We start from the raw sequence: 22,255 nt of genomic DNA on the forward strand, positions 1-22,255 counted from the left end.
GCTGTGATTTGTCTGCAGGCCTGCAGGCGGCGCTGCACCATAGACTTTGACCCGGTCCGCGCATTGATACCGATCCACTTTTCGCTGTCGCCCACAAATAAACAATGACGGAACCAGGCCCGCGGTTCAAACCCGTCAAGTTTTTAAAGATCGTCTCGTGCAGCTTCCTCCTCGTCGTGTCACTGCTACTGACGGTGGCGTCAATCAGGACGCTGTCTCTGGACGGAAACCTCGGACTCCAGCTCGCGCGCTGGGAGAAGACGGACAACGTCTCGCTGGAGTTGGACCTCGACCACAGACGGGAGCTGGTGACGCGGCTGAGAGGTAATTGCGAGTGAGTTGTTTCCGTCTGACAAGCACGTGGAGACAACGCCTCCGACAACCCGCTGTCCCCCCCCCTTCTTCCATCCAGAGGCGATCCAGATCCGCACCGTGTCCACATCCGCGGAGGACATCAACACCACCGCGCTGCTTCACTTTGACAGGTTCCTCCGCCAAGGTACGACCGGCACTAGATGCCGCGAGTTTGTGGCTGTGACACAACACAGCAGAACACAACGCAACACGCATACAGACACATAAGCACAAGGATATGCACACACACACAGACAAACTCAAACACAAGGACACAAACACAAGGACACAAACACACAAACACACAGACACACAGACACAACACAAACAAATACAACACACATACACACAAGGACACAAACAACAAACAGACACACACACACACACACAACACAGGTTTGACAGGTTCATCCGCCAAGGTATGACTGGCACTAAATGCAGTGAGGCTGTGGCTGTGGCTGTGACACACAACACAACACTAATACAGACACACAAAACTCACACAAACAACACACTTACACGCACACAAACACACTTAAAACACACAACGCAAGCAAAACACACACACACACACATACACACACAAACAACACAAGTTTGACACGTTCCTTCACCAAAGAGCGACCGGAACTAGATGCAGTGATGCTGTGTCTATGGCAACACACACAGACACACAAACACAACGACACAACACAACCCACACACACAGGACACGTGCAAAGACTGACCTTTATCTAGGAACTGGACAATTAGCATGGGCGGGTCTAGAACATTTTTGATGTGTGGGTTTGGGGGGGGTCGGGGTTCACTTACACACTGGGCATTATAATGTTGCTCAACCAGAGCTACAGCAGATGTTATACAGCTGTTATAGTGTTGAACTGACCTACATGTGGGAAACGGGCAGTGCTCCACCTCTAGACTCCATCGCTTCTTTCTGTGACAGCCTTCCCCAGGGTTTTCTCTTCGAGCCTGGTTCATCATGAGCTGGTGGCGAACTACAGCCACCTGTTCAGGGTGGAAGGATCCCAGCCTGACCTGGTGCCGTACCTGCTGCTGGCCCACATCGATGTGGTTCCTGCCTCAGAGTCAGACGACTGGCTGGCCCCACCGTTTTCCGCCGAGTTGATAGACGGCTACATCTATGGCAGAGGAGCCATGGACGACAAGAGCTCTTTAATGGTGAGATAATGTATCGAGTGATCTGGGTAGTACCTGGAATACAGTCACATGCTAGCGAGGATCAACTGATATGTTTTATGTTTTCCAGGGAATACTTGAGGCGCTGGAATACTTGCTTAGAAAAGGCTATGCTCCACGCAGAGGCTTTTACATCGGTCTCGGCCATGATGAAGAAGTACTTAAAACATTCATAACACTATCCTGAAAATGTGAACTAACCTAACATTTAACATATTATATTTCAATGTATGCGAATGTCCCTATTTCTTTTTGCAGGTTTTTGGTTTGAATGGGGCAGTGAACATCGTGCGGGTGCTGAAGCAGCGTGGTGTGCAGCTGTCCTTCGTCCTGGACGAGGGCCTGGCTCTAATTGATGGAGTCTTCCCTGGTCTCGAGGGACCTGCCGCTCTGTAAGAATCTGCCATTCTCGGATGTAATTAACGACTCTGCATGATATTTGCTTATTTTGCTGAGGAAAAAGGTTCAAGCTTGACATCTCAACAAAAGTTAAAACCTTTGTGTAAAGTTGTAAGGCTCCATTAAATTGAAAAGACACCCTTATGTGTTGTGTGTGTGTGTGTGTGTGTACAACTTTTGCAGAATTGGGTTAAGTGAAAAGGGAATGGCCACTGTAAAGCTGAGTGTGTCTATGGTCCCTGGTCACGCCTCGATGCCTCCCAGGGAGACCACCATCGGGATCCTGGCTGCAGCAGTCAAAAGGTGAGAGGAACGTACGGTTCACTGTATTCTGGTCGGTTTTCATGCCTTCAAAAATTCAGCAACAACGATATTCTGAAATGATTAGATTAGTCCATCTTTATTTACAGTCAGAGACGTATATATTTATGAGATCTGGTCAAGGGCTCTTGACAAAAAGCTGCTATTGTAACCAAGTCCTACTGTTTTTTTACCACTCTATTCAGAAAAAGACTTTCAAAGACTTTCATTGTCACTTTCATGCTCTTTCCTCAGCCTGGAGGAGAACCCTATGCCGACGGTGTTTGGTTATGGGCCTGAAAGGGGAACCTTTGAACAGCTGGCCCACAAGGTAAGCAGAACCAACTTCTCATCACAACTCGTAGCATTTTACATCTTCTCCCCATTGTTTCTCATTCTTTGACTTCAGTTCAGGTTTCCAATGAAGTTCATATTGTCAAATTTGTGGCTGTTCTCTCCGATCGTTGCCAGGTGACAACTTCCTCAGATTCATTCTGCACGTCTTCTTCTGACTGAGACTTTTGGAATTAATCCAATTAGAATGTCCTGTGTTCCAGGTTCATGGAAAGAAAACCAGAAACCAACAGTTTTATAAGGACGACCACAGCAGTCACCATGTTTAATGCGGGAGTCAAGGTACAGTTTAATATAATAAGTTTTAAAGTTATTCACAGAATTAAAAAAATTATAACCAGCCCTCCTCCCTTGCAGTTGAATGTCATCCCCTCCCTTGCTGAAGCTTACATAAATATGCGAATCCACCCAGCACAGTCTTTAAAAGAGGTAGAGTCAAACATGTCCTTCTTCTCCTCTGAAAATCCCTGACATCTCCATGAAATACTGTGAGAGGATTAAGATGTGTGCCGTCTCATCCAGGCAATGGACCATATCCATTCCACAGTGGGAGACACGCGTGTGAAGATAGAGCTCATTAATGGGTTTGACCCTGAGCCCGTCAGCTCTTCGGATGAAAAGTCCTTTGGCTTCCAGATCATTAAGAAAACTGTGTTGGATAACTTTCCAACAGTTACAGTTGCTCCAGGTAGAGTCAAGATAGATTTTATGGCATAAGAATGGTTTATTTAGGTGTTATCATTTAAACTGTAGGATCTTTTTGATATCATGTTTGAATTTGCAGGTATGTGTACTGCGAACACAGACAGTCGACACTTCAAGGACCTGACCAAGGATATTTATCGCTTTATACCTCTCTGGTTAAAACCAGGTGACACTAAGAGGTAAGAATATTGTGTGTCTAACACACTGAAAAAGAATAAAGAGAGGACTCAGCTAAACTGTTTTACTGTTTCTTAGACTCCATGGCATCAACGAAAGGATTTCCATAAAGAACTACGAGGAGTTCGTCACGTTTTACTTTAGTCTGATTCAAAACTGTGACATTCAGAATCTCCCTGAGCCTCACAGTTCTGTCCATGAACTCTGAGGAACTGACGGCAACGAAACAGACGGATGCAAAAACCCTCTGCTGACCGACTTTACTCCTTTTGTCACTGGATCTGAAACACAAAACAATTCTGCATTTAAGAGCTGAGTTGTAAGATTTTCCAATAATTAAAATGTCCCTGGAAACAACTGACTATTGTAATAAAATAACAATTGGACAATTATATGTGTCTCTTTCTGTGACGTGTTCATGTGTTAATTATAATGGTAGCATTTTATAGTATGATTTACTTGCAATTATCATGCAGACAGTTTGGCTGCTAAAAACTAAAATAAAACTCCGGTATTTTGAGTGGTAGATGGTGTGATGGTCTCGGGGGTAGGAGAAGCAATAGTAGTATTTGATTTAGTAGCTTTTGCTGAGGTCTCTGAGGTAGTAGTAGTATTAGTAGTAGTTGCCGTTGTGGTGGTAACTCCTGTATCTGTTGTGGAAGAGATGAGTCACATATTGTAATTTGGTTTTCAGATTATTTTATTGCCTGACTATGCAGGAGTTGAACTGCTGGGATTTCACTGACACCATTCAACAGCACAGGAGAGTTGCTCAGGTAAACTTTGGGTTTACCTGAATCCAGACGTTTCAGCAGCTGACTGATAAGGGGTTAATATCCCTGGTGACAGGATTTCCCATTAAAATCATCCATGTCAACAAATTATTTGTCTTTCACATATTTTACACATCAATATGAAGACAAACCGGCAATGAAGTGTTAAATGATGAATAAAAAATTGTCATAAACCTGACACACCATACCCAATAAAATCAGTTTATATGAATAACACAATTATTTAGATCGAATTGATATTTCAGCTTCACCTCGTAGTCGGGCCACACGCCTTGTTCCCCGATGTAGATGCCTTGTACATCAGTGGATCCACTGAACAGGATATGAAGCAAATCCCCAAAACAAGCTTATGAGCATCTTACCCACCTATTCCAGTATTGCATTGCAGTGTCCTGTAATGTGGAGAAACATACAACTTTATTAAATGTGAGCATTAACTCCCACATATTTAGCTACAATCCCCCTGTATATGTTTCAAGGGAACGAAAAGTGTCAGGGTTTTGTCTGTGGGAGTTACCTCGTTGAAACTGGCTCACAATAAGGTAAGAAGTGTTTATCGTAACATCTTTGTGAGACATTGTGCGGCTAATGTCAACGCTTTACTGATTATGGAGAAAAAAAAATCTCTCTGTTGTCTCTTTCGTTTCCTGGCAGCAAGATCAAAAGGATTCTCTGGAAAGCCATCTTTGGGATCGTCACCTTTGATTATTACCTTCGCCGAGCAGATAATTATTAAGTTGGCCTCTGTCAGTTTGTGGTGTGTCAGCAGGAAGGGACATGGGCCAAGAAAGAACCCATTACATTTTGGTGCAAATCTTAAACACTGCCAGTGAGGGTGCTTTTGGACATTTTCAATAATTTGTGAATGGTGATGGATGAAATAAATCAGGGACAAACTGTTAATTTGTTTGCGAGATTTAAAGAACGACATCGCTTCGGGGTCAGTTACAAAACAGCCTCACTCAACAAACAAGTAAAACAAGAATATCTTGGCTGTCAGTGGTACAGGGGTTAAAACGTCATGAGATCAGACTCTGCCAGGTGTCAGTTGTGTCACAGCCTCTCCCAAGAGGCACAGAGTTCACTAAAGAATGACATGCAGTGGAATAGATAAATACCAGATCTATTAATCCTTATTAATTGATCTGTGAGTCTACGGCATATTCACACTTAAGTGGTTTTAACCACTGGATCACACCAATGCATTATTCTTCCAGTCAAAATTATTATGACAAATATTTTTATATTGCAAGTGGGCTTCAAGTATCCGACCAAACAGGAGAAGTTTTTGCATTTCAATCTGTGGAGTGAGTCTGTGGAGCTGTTTGAATGTGGAGTTCAAACTTTATATTTGATTTTGGGTATTTAGGTGTATGAATGATTATTTTACTTTATTATTTATGTTGTATTTATTATTTACATATATATCTTGCACAATATATACAATATATAGCACAGGTAAACTACATATTTATAGATATAAAGGAAGCTGGTAAAGTATAAGATTATGAATTAGAAGAAGAAATGAGAATAAATAAGTTTCTACTTCTTCTCACTTCTTTTGGAATATTTAAATTGAATCTCTTTTTGACCCTGATCACAATTCGTAAATAATACTTATTTCATTTTTTTTTTACACTTGTTTGTATAATTTCTCTTTTTTGATGTACATGTTATTTTTGCCCCCTGTAGACATATGTCCCAGGTTCTCCAGTCCTCTAAATCCCAGTAGGATGCTCAGGTTTTAATACTGGCTTGTATTATTTCAGTATGAAACTGTAGTCTACTGTTCATTTTTTTTTCAGAAGCTTTTAAATCGATGAACTTAATAAACGCAACCACCAGAGCAGTTTTAAGTGAAAACATTTTATATTAAGGTACAAACAAGTGTCAAAACTAAGGCAGGTAATTTTTGCATCTATTCAAAACACAACCACATTTTTAACACAGCTGCTTCTGCATCCACAACTCTGAACAGTGACATGGATCTATGGGATTCCTCTGTATAGTCCTCAGATTAAAAGTGTCATGGTTCTGCACAAACACAAGCGAGCAGTTTTTCTTGATCCATGTTATACAGTATGTCACTTCCTGTTTTACTTGACACTGACTCCTTTTCTCTGGTGTTTTATATCTATGTTTTAGGTAACCTCACTCCGGCCTTGTGTGTCTCACTGATTACCTTCCCTCACCTACTGTGTTACACCTGCGTCTAGTGAACCCCCGCTTCAGTTTATATATATAGTCTGCATCTCCTCATGTTCTGAGCCAGGTCGACTCGTCTTGTGCGTAGAGTTTCAGCCTTGTATTCACGTCTAGTCTTGTCTTGTGTTTTTGACCACGTCTTGTGTTTAGCGAGCTAGCCTTAGCCTTGCGATTTTTATACCTCTGCCTTATCTCTTTGCCTTTGTGTACTGAACCCTTATCGGAATAAACGACCGCTGTTCTTTGGAAAACAGACACTGTGTTCTGAGTTGTGCCCAGTTCATGTACTACAAAAAGAGGCACATCGATTGTCTTTAACACTCTCTCACCATTAGATTTCATTTCCTAATGAAAACATCCTGGGGTAATGATTTGGGTAAAGTGATCATGGAAAAGGGGTGCACTGGTTGGCTCTGCAAAATGTCATTATAGGGAGACATACGGATACTTGTCTTTGTAATAAAAGGATCAGATCCCGTTCCAACAAGCTCTGAATATCTCATGAGAAAGTCTGCAACTCTTCTAGCACGTAAAGTGATATTATTAAACTGGAAGCTCCAACCTACTCTCTATCTACATAAGACGATGTCCTCGCTTCCCACATTTCCTAAAATGTATTTTTTCATTCACTCATTTTACTCTATTTTTCAGTTTGTGTTTGGATGCGTTCCTAACGTCCTTCTCACATCATATCTGACATGAATTCACTGTATACCGAAGTATTGTTCGAAATGTGTAACTAGCGCTGCACCTTCAGGCTCTGCATTGATGTTTCATACATGTGAATATGAATGTATCTGATCAAAATTTATGAAATTCATTATTTATTTTGTTATTTATTTACTCCTGTTCCTATGATTCTGCCTTTTCTCTTATGAATTATTTGCTTAATGTCAAAAATCCCAGTAAAAATATATGTAAAAACGATTAAAATTGTAATCTTTTGTCATCTGCAATTTGAAGGGTCTGTGATATGTGTAGGGGTTTAGGCTCAGGTTTCTTCGAATATATCCGCCACAAAACAAGTCTTTACTTGAATAAAAAAAAGGATACACTTCACATTGTGGTTTTTCATGTCAGTGACACACTCATTATGTGTATGTGATAAATCTGTTATAAGACAAGCAAAAGAAGAGACTAGAGAGAGAGATTGTGATATGGAAATAGTTTAATGGAATTGAGTGAAGGGTCTTCTTTTCCACGGTCCCTTTTATCTCATAAGAATGAAAACATACAGTACATACAGGTGCGATTCAAGGATAGTATCAGCACAACAGTTGCAACGACACAGTACAGTTGTTTGTATGACATGTTAATAATAAAAAAGAAATAATGTTGTATATTCAAGATACATTGATTAAAGGCATTTGATTAGTGATGGAAATAAAACGTAAAATATAAATGTTGATAGTTTCGTCTATAATGTGAATGATAAAGTATAAATTGTGTTTTCAAACTATGTGTAGATAAGTGAGGCTGAAAACAAACTGTTTGTAGTCATACTAATTTGAAATAGTGACTACTTCAATTGATAAGGATAAATATTTAAATATAACTTGCAACTCTTTAAGGTTATTTGCATTCGCTGTCTTTTTTCTTGAATGTCTTTCCTTCTGGACACTTTAGGAGCACTGGTCCTGAACAGTCGTAATAAGTAGTTTTGTCTGAGGGATTGGGGAACAGCCCAGTCGTCTGTCCATTACAGGCACCTCGAACACGACTTGTAGTAGTGGGAATTGTGGCAGTGGGAGTTGTGGTCATTGTAGTTGGAGTAGCTGTTGTGGTAGTGGGAGTTGTGGTCGTGGGAGTTGTGGTGGTAGTAGTTGGAGTAGTTGTTATGGTAGTGGGAGTTGTGGTTGTAGTTGGAGTTGTGGTAGTTGGAGTAGTTGTGGTGGTAGTGGGAGTTGTTGGTGTTGTAGTGGGAGATGCGGTAGTGGTAGTTGTGGTTGTAGTACTTGGAGTTGCTGTGGTGGTTGGGGTTTTGGTAGTTGTAACGGGAGTTGTGGTAGTGGTAGTGGGAGTTGTGATTGAAGTTGTGGGTGTGGCAGTGGTAGTTGTTGGCGTTGTTGTTGTGGTGGGGGTTGTGGTAGTTTCAGTAAGAGTTCTGGTTGTGGTAGTTTTGATTGAAGCTGTGGGTGTGGTACTTGTAGTTGTAGCAGTTGGAGTTGTTGTGGTGGTAGTGGGAGTTGTGGGTGTTGTAGTGGGATATGCCGTAGGGGTAGTTGTGGTCATTGTAGTTGGAGTAGTAGTGGGAGTTGTGGTTGTAGTAGATGGAGTTGTGGTAGTTGGAGTAGTTGTTATGGTTGTAGTAGTTGTGGTTGTGGTAGTTGGAGTTGTTGTGGTGGTGGGGGTTGTGGTAGTGGGAGCTGTTGTAGAGGGAGTTGGAGTAGTTTTTGTGGTAGTGGGAGTAGTCGTGGTAGTCTGAGAAGTTGTGGTAGCAGGAGTTGTGGTAGTGGGAGTCATTGCTGTGGCTGTGGTAGTTGTTTCGCAAGTGCTGGTTTTTTTCTTGAATTCCTCTCCCACCGGACACTTTAGGAGCACTGATCCTGAACAGTCGTAATAAGTAGTTTTGTCTGAGGGATTGGGGAACAGCCCCGTCGTCTGTCCATTACAGGCACCTCGAACACGACTTGGAGTAGTAGGAGTTGAGGTAGTGGGAGTTGTGCTGGATGTAGGGGGAGTTGTGGTGGTGGGAGTTGGGGTCATTGTAGTTGGAGAAGTTGTTGTGGTAGTGGGAGGTGTGGTCGTGGTAGTTGTGGTGGTAGTAGTTGGAGTAGTTGTTATGGTAGTCGGAGTTGTGGTTGTAGTAGTTGGAGTAGTTCTGGTCATAGTGGGAGTTGTGGGAGCTGTAACGGGAGATGCGGTGGTGGTAGTTGTGGTTGTAGTAGTTGGAGTTGTTGTGGTGATGGGGGTTGTGGTAGTTGTAATGGGAGTTGTGGTAGTGGAAGTAAATGTGGTAGTGATTGGTGTTGTGGGTGTGGCAGTGGTTGGCGTTGTTGTTGTGGTGAGGGCTGTGGTAGTTGTAATGGGAGTTGTGGTAGTTGTAGTGGGAGTTGTGGTAGTGGGAATTGTGGGTGTTGTAGTGGGAGATGCGGTAGTGATAGTTGTGGTTGTAGTAGTGATGGGGGTTGTGGTAGTTGTAATGGGAGTTGTGGTAGTGGGAGGTGTGATTGGAGTTGTGGGTGTGGCAGTGGTAGTTATTGGCGTGGTGGGGGCTATGGTAGTTTCAGTGGGAGTTGTGGTCGTGGTAGTTGGAGTAGTTGTTGTGGTAGTGGGAGTGGTTGTGGTAGTTATGAATGGAGCTGTGGTTGTAGCAGCTGGAGTTGTTGTGGTGTGGGTTGTGGTAGTTGTAGAGGGAGTTGTGGTAGTGGTAGTAGTTGTGGTAGTTGGAGTTTTGATTGGAATTGTGCCTGTAGCAGGGGTAGTTGTTGGCATTGTTGTTGTGGTAGTTTCAGGGGGAGTTGTGGTCGTGATAGTTGTTGTGGTAGTGGGAGTGGTTGTGAAAGTTGTGATTGGCGCTGTGGGTATGGTACTTGTAGCAGTTGGAGTTGTTGTGGTGGGGGTGGTGGTAGTTGGAGTAGTTGTTATGGTTGTAGTAGTTGTGGTTGTGGTAGTTGGAGTTGTTGTGGTTGTGGGGGTTGTGGTAGTGGGAGCGGTTTTAAAGGAAGTTGGAGTAGTTTTTGTGGTAGTGGGAGTAGTCGTGGTAGTCTGAGAAGTTGTGGTAGCAGGAGTTGTGGTAGTGGGAGTCATTGCTGTGGCTGTGGTAGTTGTTTCGCAAGTGCTGGTTTTTTTCTTGAATTCCTCTCCCACTGGACACTTTAGGAGCACTGGTCCTGAACAGTCGTAATAAGTAGTTTTGTCTGAGGGATTGGGGAACAGCCCCGTCGTCTGTCCATTACAGGCACCTCGAACACGACTTATAGTAGTAGGAGTTGAGGTAGTGGGAGTTGTGCTGGATGTAGGGGGAGTTGTGGTGGTGGGAGTTGGGGTCATTGTAGTTGGAGAAGTTGTTGTGGTAGTGGGAGGTGTGGTCGTGGGAGTTGTGGTGGTAGTAGTTGGAGTAGTTGCTATGGTAGTCGGAGTTGTGGTTGTAGTAGTTCTGGTCATAGTGGGAGTTGTGCGTGCTGTAACGGGAGATGCGGTAGTGGTAGTTGTGGTTGTAGTAGTTGGAGTTGTTGTGGTGATGGGGGTTGTGGTAGTTGTAATGGGAGTTGTGGTAGTGGAAGTAAATGTGGTAGTGATTGGTGTTGTGGGTGTGGCAGTGGTTGGCGTTGTTGTTGTGGTGAGGGCTGTGGTAGTTGTAATGGGAGTTGTGGTAGTTGTAGTGGGAGTTGTTGGCGTGGGAATTGTGGGTGTTGTAGTGGTAGATGCGGTAGTGATAGTTGTGGTTGTAGTAATGGTGGGGGTTGTGGTAGTTGTAATGGGAGTTGTGGTAGTGGGAGTTGTGATTGGAGTTGTGGGTGTGGCAGTGGTAGTTGTTGGTGTGGTGGGGGCTATGGTAGTTTCAGTGGGAGTTGTGGTTGTGGTAGTTGGAGTAGTTGTTGTGGTAGTGGGAGTGGTTGTGGTAGTTATGATCGGAGCTGTGGTTGTAGCAGCTGGAGTTGTTGTGGTGTGGGTTGTGGTAGTTGTAGAGGGAGTTGTGGTAGTGGAAGTAGTTGTGGTAGTTGGAGTTTTGATTGGAATTGTGCCTGTAGCAGGGGTAGTCGTTGGCATTGTTGTTGTGGTAGTTTCAGGGGGAGTTGTGGTCGTGATAGTTGTTGTGGTAGTGGGAGTGGTTGTGAAAGTTGTGATTGGCGCTGTGGGTTTGGTACTTGTAGCAGTTGGAGTAGTTGTGGTGGGGGTGGTGGTAGTTGGAGTAGTTGTTATGGTTGTAGTAGTTGTGGTTGTGGTAGTTGGAGTTGTTGTGGGGATGGGGGTTGTGGTAGTGGGAGCTGTTGTAAAGGAAGTTGGAGTAGTTTTTGTGGTAGTGGGAGTAGTCGTGGTAGTCTGAGAAGTTGTGGTAGCAGGAGTTGTGGTGGTGGGAGTCATTGCTGTGGCTGTGGTAGTTGTTTCGCAAGTGCTGGTTTTTTTCTTGAATTCCTCTCCCACTGGACACTTTAGGAGCACTGGTCCTGAACAGTCGTAATAAGTAGTTTTGTCTGAGGGATTGGGGAACAGCCCCGTCGTCTGTCCATTACAGGCACCTCGAACACGACTTGGAGTAGTAGGAGTTGTGGTAGTGGGAGTTGTGGGTGCTGTAACGGGAGATGCGGTAGTGGTAGTTGTGGTTTTAGTAGTTGGAGTTGTTGTGGAAATGGGGGTAGTGGTAGTTGTAATGGGAGTTGTGGTAGTGGAAGTAAATGTGGTAGTGATTGGTGTTGTGGGTGTGGCAGTGGTTGGCGTTGTTGTTGTGGTGAGGGCTGTGGTAGTTGTAATGGGAGTTGTGGTAGTTGTAGTTGGAGTTGTGGTAGTGGGAATTGTGATTGGAGTTGTGGGTGTGGCAGTGGTAGTTGTTAGCATGGTGGGGGCTATGGTAGTTTCAGTGGGAGTTGTGGTCGTGGTAGTTGGAGTAGTTGTTGTGGTAGTGGGAGTGGTTGTGGTAGTTATGATTGGAGCTGTGGTTGTAGCAGCTGGAGTTGTTGTGGTGTGGGTTGTGGTAGTTGTAGAGGGAGTTGTGGTAGTGGAAGTAGTTGTGGTAGTTGGAGTTTTGATTGGAATTGTGCCTGTAGCAGGGGTAGTTGTTGGCATTGTTGTTGTGGTAGTTTCAGGGGGAGTTGTGGTCGAGATAGTTGTTGTGGTAGTGGGAGTGGTGGTGGAAGTTGTGATTGGCGCTGTAGGTATGGTACTTGTAGCAGTTGTGGTGGTGGTGGGGGTTGTGGTAGTTGTAATGGGAGTTGTGGTAGTGGGAGTTGTGATTGGAGTTGTGGGTGTGGCAGTGCTAGTTGTTGGCGTTGCTGTTGTGGTCAGGGTTGTGGTAGTTTCAGTGGGAGTTGCTGTCGTGGTAGTGGGAGTCATTGCTGTCGTTGTAGTAGTGGGAGTTGTGATTGGAGTTGTGGTAATGGGAGTTGGTGTTGTAGTAGTTGGAGTTGATGTGGTGGGGGTTGTGGTAGTTGTAGAGGGAGTTGTTGTTATGGTAGTTGAAGTAGTTGTGGTGGTAGTGGGAGAAGGATAGTCGCACCTCTTGAGTTTTTTTTTGAAGACCAATCCCTCTGGACACATTTGGAGGTGCGCTGCATTAGGGCCACAGTTGTAAAAGGTACCTGGGTCTGAGGGATTTGGAAACAGCCCCGCTGTCACTCCATCACAGGCACCTTTACCACTATTTATAGTAGTAGGAGTTGTGGTAGTAGGAGTTGTTGTGGTAGTGGTAGCTGTGGTTGTAGTAGTTGGAGTTGTGGTAGTGATAGTTGGAGTAGTTGTTGTGGTAGCTGGAGTTGTGGGTGTTGTGGTGGGAGATGCGGTAGTTGCAGTTGTGGTTGTAGTAGTTGGAGTTGCTGTGGTAGTGGGAGTTGGAGTAGGTGTTGTGGTAGTGGGAGTAGATGTGGTAGTCTGAGAAGTTGTGGTAGTGGGAGGTGTGCTGGAGGTAGTGGGAGTTGTGGTGGTAGTAGTTGGAGTAGTTGTTATGGTAGAGGGAGTTGTGGTTGTAGTAGTTGGAGTTGTGGTGGTGGTGGGGGTTGTGGTAGTTGTAATGGGAGTTGTGGTAGCGGGAGTTGTGATTGGAGTTGTGGGTGTGGCAGATCTAGTTGTTGGCGTTGTTGTTGTGGTGGGGGTTGTGATAGTTTCAGTGGGAGTTGTAGTTGGAGCAGTTGTGGTGGTAGTGGGAGTTGTGGTTGTAGCAGTTGGAGTTGTGGTAGTTGGAGTAGTTTTGGTTGTAGTGGGAGTTGTGTGTGTTGTAGTGGGAGATGCGGAAGTGGTAGTTGTGGTTGTAGTAGTTTGAGTAGTTGTGGTAGTCTGAGAAGTTGTGGTAGCAGGAATTGTGGTAGTGGGAGTTGTGGTAGCGGGAGTTGTGATTGGAGTTGTGGGTGTGGCAGTGCTAGTTGTTGGCGTTGTTGTCGTGGTGGGGGTTGTGATAGTTTCAGTGGGAGTTGTAGTTGTGGTAGTTGGAGCAGTTGTGGTGGTAGTGGGAGTTGTGGCTGTAGTAGTTGGAGTTGTGGTAATTGGAGTAGTTGTGGTGGTAGTGACAGTTGTGGGTGCTACAGTGGGAGATGCTGTAGTGTTAGTTGTGGTTGTAGTAGTTGGAGTTGTTGTGGTGGTGGGGGTTGTGGTAGTTTTAATGGGAGTTGTGGTAGTGGAAGTAGTTGTGGTAGTTGGAGTTGTGATTGGAGTTGTGCGTGTGGCAGGGGTAGTTGTCGGCGTTGTTGTTGTGGTAGTTTCAGTGGGAGTTGTGGTCGTGGTAGTTGTTGTGGTATTGGGAATGGTTGTGGTAGTTGTGATTGGAGCCGTGGGTGTGGTACTTGTAGCAGTTGGAGTTGTGGTGGGGGTTTTTGTAGTTGTAGAGGGAGTTGTGGTTATGGGAGTTGGAGTAGTTGTTGTGGTAGTGGGAATTGTTGGTGTTGTAGTGGAAGATGTGGTAGTTGTGGTTGTAGTCGTTGGAGTTGTTATGGTGGTGGGGGTTGTGGTAGTTGTAGTTAGAGTTGTAGTCATGGTAGTTGGAGTAGTTGTTGTGGCAGTTGGATTAGTTGTGGTAGTCTGAGAAGTTGTGGTAGCAGTAGTTGTGGTAGTGGGAGTTGTGCTGGAATTAGTTGGAGTTGTGGTAGTTGTAGTAGGAGTAGTTAGGGCGGTAGTGGGAGCTGTGATTGGAGTTGTGGGTGTGGCAGTGGTAGTTGTTGGCATTGCTGTTGTGGTCAGGGTTGTGGTAGTTTCAGTGGGAGTTGCTGTCGTGGTAGTTGGAGTCATTGCTGTCGTTGTAGTGATTGGAGTTGTGGTAATGGGAGTTGGTGTTGTAGGAGATGGAGTTGATGTGGTGGGGGTTGTGGTAGTTGTAGAGGGAGTTGTTGTTATGGTAGTTGGAGTAGTTGTGGTGGTAGTGGGAGAAGGATAGTCGCACCTCTTGAGGTTTTTTTTGAAGACCAATCCCTCTGGACACATTTGGAGGTGCGCTGCATTAGGGCCACAGTTGTAAAAGGTACCTGGGTCTGAGGGATTTGGAAACAGCCCCGCTGTCACTCCATCACAGGCACCTTTACCACTATTTATAGTAGTAGGAGTTGTGGTAGTAGGAGTTGTTGTGGTAGTGGTAGCTGTGGTTGTAGTAGTTGGAGTTGTGGTAGTAATAGTTGGAGTAGTTGTTGTGGTTGCTGGAGTTGTGGGTGTTGTGGTGGGAGATGCGGTAGTTGCAGTTGTGGTTGTAGTAGTTGGAGTTGCTGTGGTAGTGGGAGTTGGAGTAGGTGTTGTGGTAGTGGGAGTCGATGTGGTAGTCTGAGAAGTTGTGGTAGTGGGAGGTGTGCTGGAAGTAGTGGGAGTTGTGGTGGTAGTAGTTGGAGTAGTTGTTATGGTAGAGGGAGTTGTGGTTGTAGTAGTTGGAGTTGTGGTGGTGGTGGGGGTTGTGGTAGTTGTAATGGGAGTTGTGGTAGCGGGAGTTGTGATTGGAGTTGTGGGTGTGGCAGTGCTAGTTGTTGGCGTTGTTGTTGTGGTGGGGGTTGTGATAGTTTCAGTGGGAGTTGTAGTTGGAGCAGTTGTGGTGGTAGTGGGAGTTGTGGTTGTAGCAGTTGGAGTTGTGGTAGTTGGAGTAGTTTTGGTTGTAGTGGGAGTTGTGGGTGTTGTAGTGGGAGATGCGGAAGTGGTAGTTGTGGTTGTAGTAGTTTGAGTAGTTGTGGTAGTCTGAGAAGTTGTGGTAGCAGGAATTGTGGTAGTGGGAGTCATTAGTGTGGCTGTGGTATTTGTTTCGCAAGTGCTGGTTTTTTTCTTGAATTCCAGTCCAACTGGACACTTTAGGAGCACTGGTCCTGAACAGTCGTAATAAGTAGTTTTGTCTGAGGGATTGGGGAACAGCCCCGTCGTCTGTCCATTACAGGCACCTCGAACTACCGTCGGAGATGCGGTAGTGGTAGCCGTGGTTATAGTAGTTGGAGTTGTTGTGGTAATGGGAGTTGGAGTAGTTGCTGTGGTAGTTGGACTTTTTGTAGGGGGGGTTGTGGTAGTTGTACTGGGAGTTGTAGTTGTGGGAGTTAGACTAGCTGTTTTGGTAGTGGTTGTGGTATTTGTTTTTGGAGCTGTGGGTATGGTAGTTGTGGCTGTAGCAGTTGGAGTTGTTGTGGTGTGGGTTGCTGAAGTTGTAGAGGGAGTTCTGGTTCTGGGAGTTCGAATAGTAGTTGTGGTTGTGGTAGTTGTGGTTTCAGGGGTTGGAGTAGTTGTTGTAGTTGTGGTAAGGGGAGTAGTTATGAATGGAGTTGTTGGTTTGGAAGTGTTAGTTGTTGTGGTAGTTGCAGTGGGAGTTGTGATTTGAGCTGTTGGTGTGGTAGTTGTGGGTGTAGTAGTTTGAGCTGTGGGGGTTGAGGTAGTTGCAGTGGGAGTTGTGGTTTTGATAGTTGGAGTAGTTGTTAAGGTAGTGGGAGTAGTTGTGGTAGTGGGAGTGGTTGTTGTGGTTGTGTTCGTGGTAGTCAGAGTACTTGTTGTCGTAGGGGGAGTTGTTTTCATGGTAGTTGGAATAGTTGTTGTTGTAGTTGAGGCTGTGGTTGTGGAAGTTGAAGAACCTAAAAAAACACGAACATTGGGGTAATTGCTTTAAAAGCTTCTCGATCATCACGTCATACATTTTTATTACTGAGCGTAACCACTTAGATTTATAAACAGAAACAGAAAGGAAGTTTATTAGAAAACATCAAGTTAAGGAAAGCTGATAAAACTCATTGATTAAATCAAAATCACTACCTTACTACACACACTTTTTAAAATGTCTTACTTTGAACCAGTAGAGAATTCAGGTGGCTGATGAAGGGACTTTTGCCCTGTTTACAGAAATTTCCACTGAAGTCATCCAGGTCCAGAGACCAAACAAAGGCTCCTCCAAATTGGTTTGCTTTTAAGTAACTGACCTGAGAGGATGAAGAGGAAATACTTCTGCATGTTAACAAAATACAGAATACATCTCAGCAGAGTTCTGAGTTGCATCGTTATAACTAAATTTAACAGATGGTTACCTTCGTACTAATGCTGCGTGTGTCATCAAATCCAACCCACTGGTTTTCTGTGATGGCATATGGAACTTTCTGATTAGCAATCCGTTGGACTGTAGCCCCTTCAGTATAAAGGCAAGTCTGAAAAGAAGCATCACATGTCACATATAGATAGAAATAGAGTTCAGACCTTTATGGAGCGTTCAGACCAAAGATGACGCAAAATTGAACCTCACGTTAGTGGCCTGCTTTTGGAATCTCTGGGCAACGGACAGAACTAACTGAGTAAGGCAGCTAATGCTCCTACTCTAATCTTGGTTCATGGTAAAGTGCAACCCATAGCTGGAATTAAATTAGATGAATATTTCTAGAACTTCATTCTTTGGGTTTTACAGTAACGGGTTGTATCCAACGTTACGTGTCCACACACAGTGAAAATTGGTTTGTCCTCAATTTCTGATACTTGGTTCATCACAAGGATTATTTGAAACACTTTCAACTTGTGTAGCTGTAACCCCACTGTGTGTAACAGTTGGTTTACGCTTGGGCTGATCCCACATTTATTGTACAAAAAACATTAATAATATAAATTACTTACATTCACAGCTTGTAGTAATATAATAATACCTCATAATAGGCCCAGAATCCTTCTTCACCAGTGTAGCAGCCTTCTTCACCAGTGCCGTTGGCTGGAGCTCCAACATCACTGGATGCAGAGGAGAGGGAAAAAGCTCGCCCATATGCAGCTAGTCCCAAATTTAGCAATTGTGCAGGTGCTCCCTTGTCCACCCAATACTGCATGGCAGAGTCCTAAAGTGTGGGTGTGTGTGTGTGTGTGTGGGGGGGGGGGGACAGTAAAGATGAGAGTGCATCTTTTCATAGATAGGGGTTCAGACAATCTATGTATGAATCATGGTATTTACAGTATTATAGTAGATTTTGTCTCCAGTATCGTGGGATCCCCCGAATAAGGGACTGTGATGTCCTGTGACATTTTCCCAGGGGCCATGAAAGTCATACGTCAGCACATTGAGGAAGTCCAGGTCCCTGTTAGAAAGCAGAGGAAGTCATGTTGACCAAAGTGCTTTGACATGTGATCATGGGTGCAATGTAAATATATATGAAATAAAAGATTAGTTTACTTGGTAATCTTTTTGACTTCATAACTGGCATCAATAACCTCTCTCTCAGCAGAGACACTTGCTGTGAGGATTAATCGGTCACGGTTATGTTTCTTCCCTTCAGTCTCAAAGGCAGCATTGAGCTCCTTCTCAACAACAACAAAAAAACATAGTTCAGTCAAGTCTAACATCCTATAAAAACAGATCCTATGCCATATTTCTTTGAGTTCCAGAGGAAAGGGCCTGACCTTGCACAGCAGTGTAAATTTCTGTTTGTTGTCTGGGTCGCCTCCTGCTCCCACAGGGTACATCCAGTCCAGGTTTAACCCATCAAACTGAAATACTCTCAGTAGTAGGACAGCAGACTGGATAAATGTTGTTCTTTTTTGTGTGGTTGACACCATCGTAGTGAATCTGAAAACATTTAACACAGGGCTCTTAATCTCCACTTAACTATAATTAGGAGTTATTAAGGTATGAACTGTGTTGGTTCTAAATGATGATTGCGGACAATGTGTAATTTAAATGCTTGTATACGATATGTATTTTTTACCTGCCAAAGCAGGTATCATTTGAATGTGGAAAGTTGCCCACTGCTCTCTCTTCTTCTTCTCCCTCTCCCTCTTAACTACTGATAAAGTACACCTCTGGACCGACCAGCGGGGGTGCTGATTGGCGTAGTCGATCGGGCCAAGAGGTTTTAATGAGGCGGGACGAATCGATGGAAAGCAGCGTATGCGAGGCCAATGCAGCGTCAAAAAAAAGAGAAGAGGACTCCGCTTTCTGAGAGGGACGACTACCATCTCGAGTTACACTATGGTTTGACTAATGACTAATGACTAATTGACGCGGATCAGCTGTCTCTCATAGTGTGTGTCTTTGTGCACCTCCTCTTCAAGTTGAGGGGGGGGGGGGGGGGGGTGGAGTGAAAGCGCTGCGGTTCGCTGGGAGTGGTCGATCAGTGTGTGTGGAACTTCAGCACCAGTGACGTCATCAAACTCACGGGGATCCCTACTAGGCTAACAACACAGACTGGTGGAGGGATTTTTGTGCGACCGACCGAGAATCGTGGCCAATAACTTTCCTTCTTATTGTAATTTGTTATCTTGTTCCCCCTATTGTATTCCCCTCTTATGAGGTCTTAGAATGTATTTATGAATTATCTCTGCTTTAGATTTATTCAGGTAGGTTAAAGGCTCAGAATCGGCCACCTTAAAGCAATATAATATCCTGCTCGGAAAAGGAGGGGGGTAGACCCCTTAGGTGTCCTCGCCCTTAAGAGGTTGTTGTGCAGGTGGAAACAGTTTTTTCATTTATTTATTTACAGTTATTGTGTTTCCTGTTGTAGGGGCTGAGGTCCTTTCTATTGCCGCATGTAAATTATATTTAAACAATGTGCTTGGGTATGGGTGGTATACATTTACGGTAAGGGTTCCCATTCTCTTTTAGGTGGCGCTCTGGTGCCGTTCACCCAGTCTGGCAGTTTTAACGTGTTGTCAATGCATAAATATTAAAATAAAGTGTTACTTTTGAAACTAAGAAAGGATCTGTGTGTCGTGCTGTGTACTTGTTTTTTTAAGGAGCACCTGGCTGGCCACCTCAGGCCCTGTTGGTATGATCAGCATCTTTAGTAGGCTACAATAAATTAATAAAAAAGCAGGACAACCAAGTTGCAGTCATATAAAATATAAAAGCTTATTAAATGATAATTTCTCCCAGTTGGCAATCGCCGCAGTGGTTTGGCAAAAACCATATGTGCTGCTTCATCTAAACCATGTATTATAAAGGATGTGCAAATCACAACAAAAACACATGAATGGCTACTTACACTTGTTTTTGGACTCATAAAAATGCCCAAATGTGAACGTATTTGTACGTATGTATCTATAGAGGTATCACTTACTTTATTTTGTTAAAGGTTGGACCACCAACAGCCAACAGGGTTTTGAGTGAAGGATTTCTGTGGGAACATAACGTTTAAGTAATTAATGGAAAAATAAAAATTTTACATGATTTTTTTTAAACGTGAACAAGCTAAAGTTCCAACCTGGTTTTGAGCCCATTAAACAACTGATAGCGGAATATGTCTGCTCTTCTAGTCGGTACCAGTTCATTGAAATCATTGATGTCAGAGAAGGCGTAGATCAGATGGGTACATTTGTTCGGATCGATATCCTCAATCGTGAACTTCCCGGCGTCTGCTCTATCTTCGGCCAAGCTGTTAAAGTAACACACCAGCCTTTCAGAAGAGCCTGAGACATGGATAAAAAAAAGTTTGAATTATAATGAATTGGTTTTCAAAGACAGCAGTTTAATCAAACTCAGATCAATTGTTGACTTAGGAACCTTATTTATTTGCTGGAATAACTGTTTTGATTAATAAGTGCCACTTACCCAAGCTGGCGATAACCAGGCAGAGACCTTCAAAGATAAAGAGTGGATCATTATGAGGTTAACTATCAAAGTTAACTGGTCAGTTCATGGTCATCCAAATCCACATGTAATTCAAACCTTGTGACCACATTCTAAAATACACTTTATAACCCTAACCCCAAAAAACTGGTAATTCCTAAGGGTTCACCTTTTCTTTCTGTCACTGGAAGTATGTAGTAGTAAAAAATTTGTCTTTAAGATCTGGTTGAGTGGAATATTAAAGAAAGTGTTTTACTTGGTTAGTGAGCCTTACCTGCTGTCAGAATTATGTTGCACATGTTGTCACTATATGGAATGAAAAGAAAGAAATAATAAAAATATATTTTTATAAACAGTTTTATGAAATAAAATATGGTATTCATACAAATCTTCCCTCCGAGCACTCAAAATGCATCTCATTTCATTTCAGCATTTTCACTTAATTCTAGGTAAATACTAAGTATATGTTTTTTATAATTATATTCACGTTTTTAACTGCATTTTAACCAATCCCAAAGAATCTTATCATACACTTCCAGGTTTGATCAGTGCCAACAGAATAAAAATCAATCAAAAAATATTAATACAATTTAATGAAGCTCAATAACAACCATTATGATCATAATCCCACAATCTCAGCGCGTGAGGTGGTTAGAGAGCCGGTAAAGTACATCAGTGGTTTAATCTGATGTAATGTTACAAGGTACAGGTACAATGAAATCAGAGCAGAAGGGATACTTACGAAGGTAATGGTGAAAGAAGCATCTACTGTCTCCACCGTGACTGATGGAGAACTGATGAGTTTCTGCCTGTTTATTTGGATAAATAACCAAGGTGTGGTAGTTACATTGGGTGTGGATAATTAATTCATTTTTGGAGACAGTTTAATTACCTGACGTCAGGAGACTTTTATTTCCTTTTCACATTCTCAAACTGGATATCAACGCTGAGGAACCAAAAAAATAAAAAATACTTACAAAGTAAGAAATAATTCAACAGCATTCGAGCTGTTTTTTTCTTTTGGTTAATTTTCACACTGAAGATATAATGGATAATTATGACAAACTGAAACCAGAGAAAAGGTCAGTTTGTTTAAATGGTTTGAGAATTAACAAATCAATCTCATGTCCCTCAGGCGGCTAAAATATCATCATGAAAAGATCATACTGAGTTTTCACCCCCAGTTGTTAACTTCCAGAAATCAACACAGAGGTCTGACACGTAAAAGTACAACAACTGTTAAACATAGACCCACAACATGTGAACAGAACAAGGCAAGAATAAGTGGAGATGAGAAACAGCTCATGATCATTATAAAAGGAATGTCTAATTACACAGTGTAAAACTAAACCAGTAAGAACACACCTACACGAGAGGTTAGTTTGGATAACAAAAGAAATACAATTTACATATAAGAAGTATCATTACACAAGGAATGTCCAGAAACAATTATATAAACACACAATGAACACACAGCTAGTTTATTTATATAGGACGTATCCCACACCGGTGAAGTGCTTTGCATAAGAACAACATGCTAAAACCACTAAATGTGAAAGATTCCAGAGAATAGGTAAAAAAGTGGTGAAGTGAAAAATTGTTTGAGACACAAGTTATATCGCAACGATCTATGGATACAGATTATCTTGTAATGGTGTCGTGGCCTCCTGGCACCAACCTGTCTCTTAAATTCTATGTAACCGGCCATGTTCAATTCAATTCAATTCAAAACAAAATTTTGTCCCCGAGGGGCAATTCTAAGACAAACAGAGCATGTCAAGATGAATTAAAACAAGAAGTAAGAGTAGTGAATATGACTGAAAGGACGGTCCAAAGGATAATGACTGTAAAAACTAGGAACGTGGATAAATATTGACTGATTAAAGTGATTGTAGTGGATTGATGTATTGTGTTCAGCTAAGGTGAATGATGCATATATGTATAGTACCAGGTAGCAGCACATTCATCTGTGTGTTCAGGGACCAATCGGTTTAAAGTATTAGACTTCAAAATATGCTACATATGAAATCTGGAACTTTTGTTCAAAGAGACGTGAGTCTGACTCAGGGTAAGATTGTCTCCATATATTATATTCAATATATAGTACATTTTCAACAGTGAAAACAACATGGACCCAACA

The 22,255-nt window shown here is 43.1% G+C and overlaps 3 protein-coding genes across 3 annotated transcripts; 1 reads left to right on the top strand and 2 right to left on the bottom strand.

Annotated features, from left to right (window-relative positions):
- Positions 1-31: 31 nt before the first annotated feature.
- Positions 32-3,881, top strand: LOC128443004 (N-fatty-acyl-amino acid synthase/hydrolase PM20D1.2). The gene is made up of 13 exons (XM_053425688.1): positions 32-324; positions 413-499; positions 1,301-1,536; positions 1,625-1,711; positions 1,813-1,946; positions 2,137-2,256; positions 2,509-2,584; positions 2,663-2,724; positions 2,811-2,889; positions 2,965-3,036; positions 3,130-3,295; positions 3,392-3,491; positions 3,568-3,881. The coding sequence occupies exons 1-13, from the start codon at positions 105-107 to the stop codon at positions 3,695-3,697; spliced, it is 1,569 nt and encodes a 522-aa protein (XP_053281663.1). The 5' UTR covers positions 32-104; the 3' UTR covers positions 3,698-3,881.
- A 4,179-nt stretch (positions 3,882-8,060) lies between these two features.
- On the bottom strand, positions 8,061-15,329 carry LOC128441882 (mucin-2-like). The gene is made up of 9 exons (XM_053424000.1): positions 15,141-15,329; positions 14,766-15,075; positions 12,797-14,545; positions 11,869-12,628; positions 11,672-11,722; positions 11,421-11,599; positions 10,328-11,284; positions 9,119-10,006; positions 8,061-8,854 (listed from the first exon to the last, which is right to left on the bottom strand). Exons 1-9 carry the CDS (start codon positions 15,327-15,329, stop codon positions 8,061-8,063), a joined length of 5,877 nt encoding a protein of 1,958 aa, XP_053279975.1.
- A 544-nt stretch (positions 15,330-15,873) lies between these two features.
- On the bottom strand, positions 15,874-20,414 carry LOC128441887 (chitinase-3-like protein 2). Its single transcript, XM_053424007.1, has 12 exons — positions 20,390-20,414; positions 20,098-20,124; positions 19,751-19,955; positions 19,607-19,663; positions 17,952-18,117; positions 17,725-17,849; positions 17,506-17,629; positions 17,210-17,392; positions 16,607-16,723; positions 16,369-16,501; positions 16,220-16,229; positions 15,874-16,159 (listed from the first exon to the last, which is right to left on the bottom strand). The coding sequence occupies exons 1-12, from the start codon at positions 20,412-20,414 to the stop codon at positions 15,874-15,876; spliced, it is 1,458 nt and encodes a 485-aa protein (XP_053279982.1).
- Between the last annotated feature and the right edge of the window lie 1,841 nt (positions 20,415-22,255).

Source organism: Pleuronectes platessa, chromosome 6 (genome assembly GCF_947347685.1).
Source record: "Pleuronectes platessa chromosome 6, fPlePla1.1, whole genome shotgun sequence".
NCBI classification, from domain to species: Eukaryota; Metazoa; Chordata; class Actinopteri; order Pleuronectiformes; family Pleuronectidae; genus Pleuronectes; species Pleuronectes platessa.

Bases quoted from the DNA above. Each gene is read 5' to 3' on its own strand.
- LOC128441887 (XM_053424007.1), bottom strand. From the start codon at position 20,414: ATGTGCAACATAATTCTGACAGCAG. The intron at 17,393-17,505 runs GTAAATACCATG...CCCACACTTTAG, and splicing joins ACAAAATCTACTATAATACT to GACTCTGCCATGCAGTATTG. The intron at 16,724-17,209 runs GTATTATTATAT...GCTTCTTTTCAG, and splicing joins GATTCTGGGCCTATTATGAG to ACTTGCCTTTATACTGAAGG.
- LOC128441882 (XM_053424000.1), bottom strand. From the start codon at position 15,329: ATGACTCCCACTACCACAATTCCTGCTACCACAACTTCTCAGACTACC. The intron at 12,629-12,796 runs CTATAAATAGTG...ACTATCCTTCTC, and splicing joins TACTACCACAACTCCTACTA to CCACTACCACCACAACTACT. The intron at 8,855-9,118 runs GTCGTGTTCGAG...CCTCTACAACAG, and splicing joins CTCAACTCCTACTACTCCAA to CTCCCACTACCACAACCCCC.
- LOC128443004 (XM_053425688.1), top strand. From the start codon at position 105: ATGACGGAACCAGGCCCGCGGTTCAAACCCGTCAAGTTTTTAAAGATC. The intron at 1,537-1,624 runs GTGAGATAATGT...TATGTTTTCCAG, and splicing joins ACGACAAGAGCTCTTTAATG to GGAATACTTGAGGCGCTGGA. The intron at 2,890-2,964 runs GTACAGTTTAAT...CCTCCCTTGCAG, and splicing joins TGTTTAATGCGGGAGTCAAG to TTGAATGTCATCCCCTCCCT.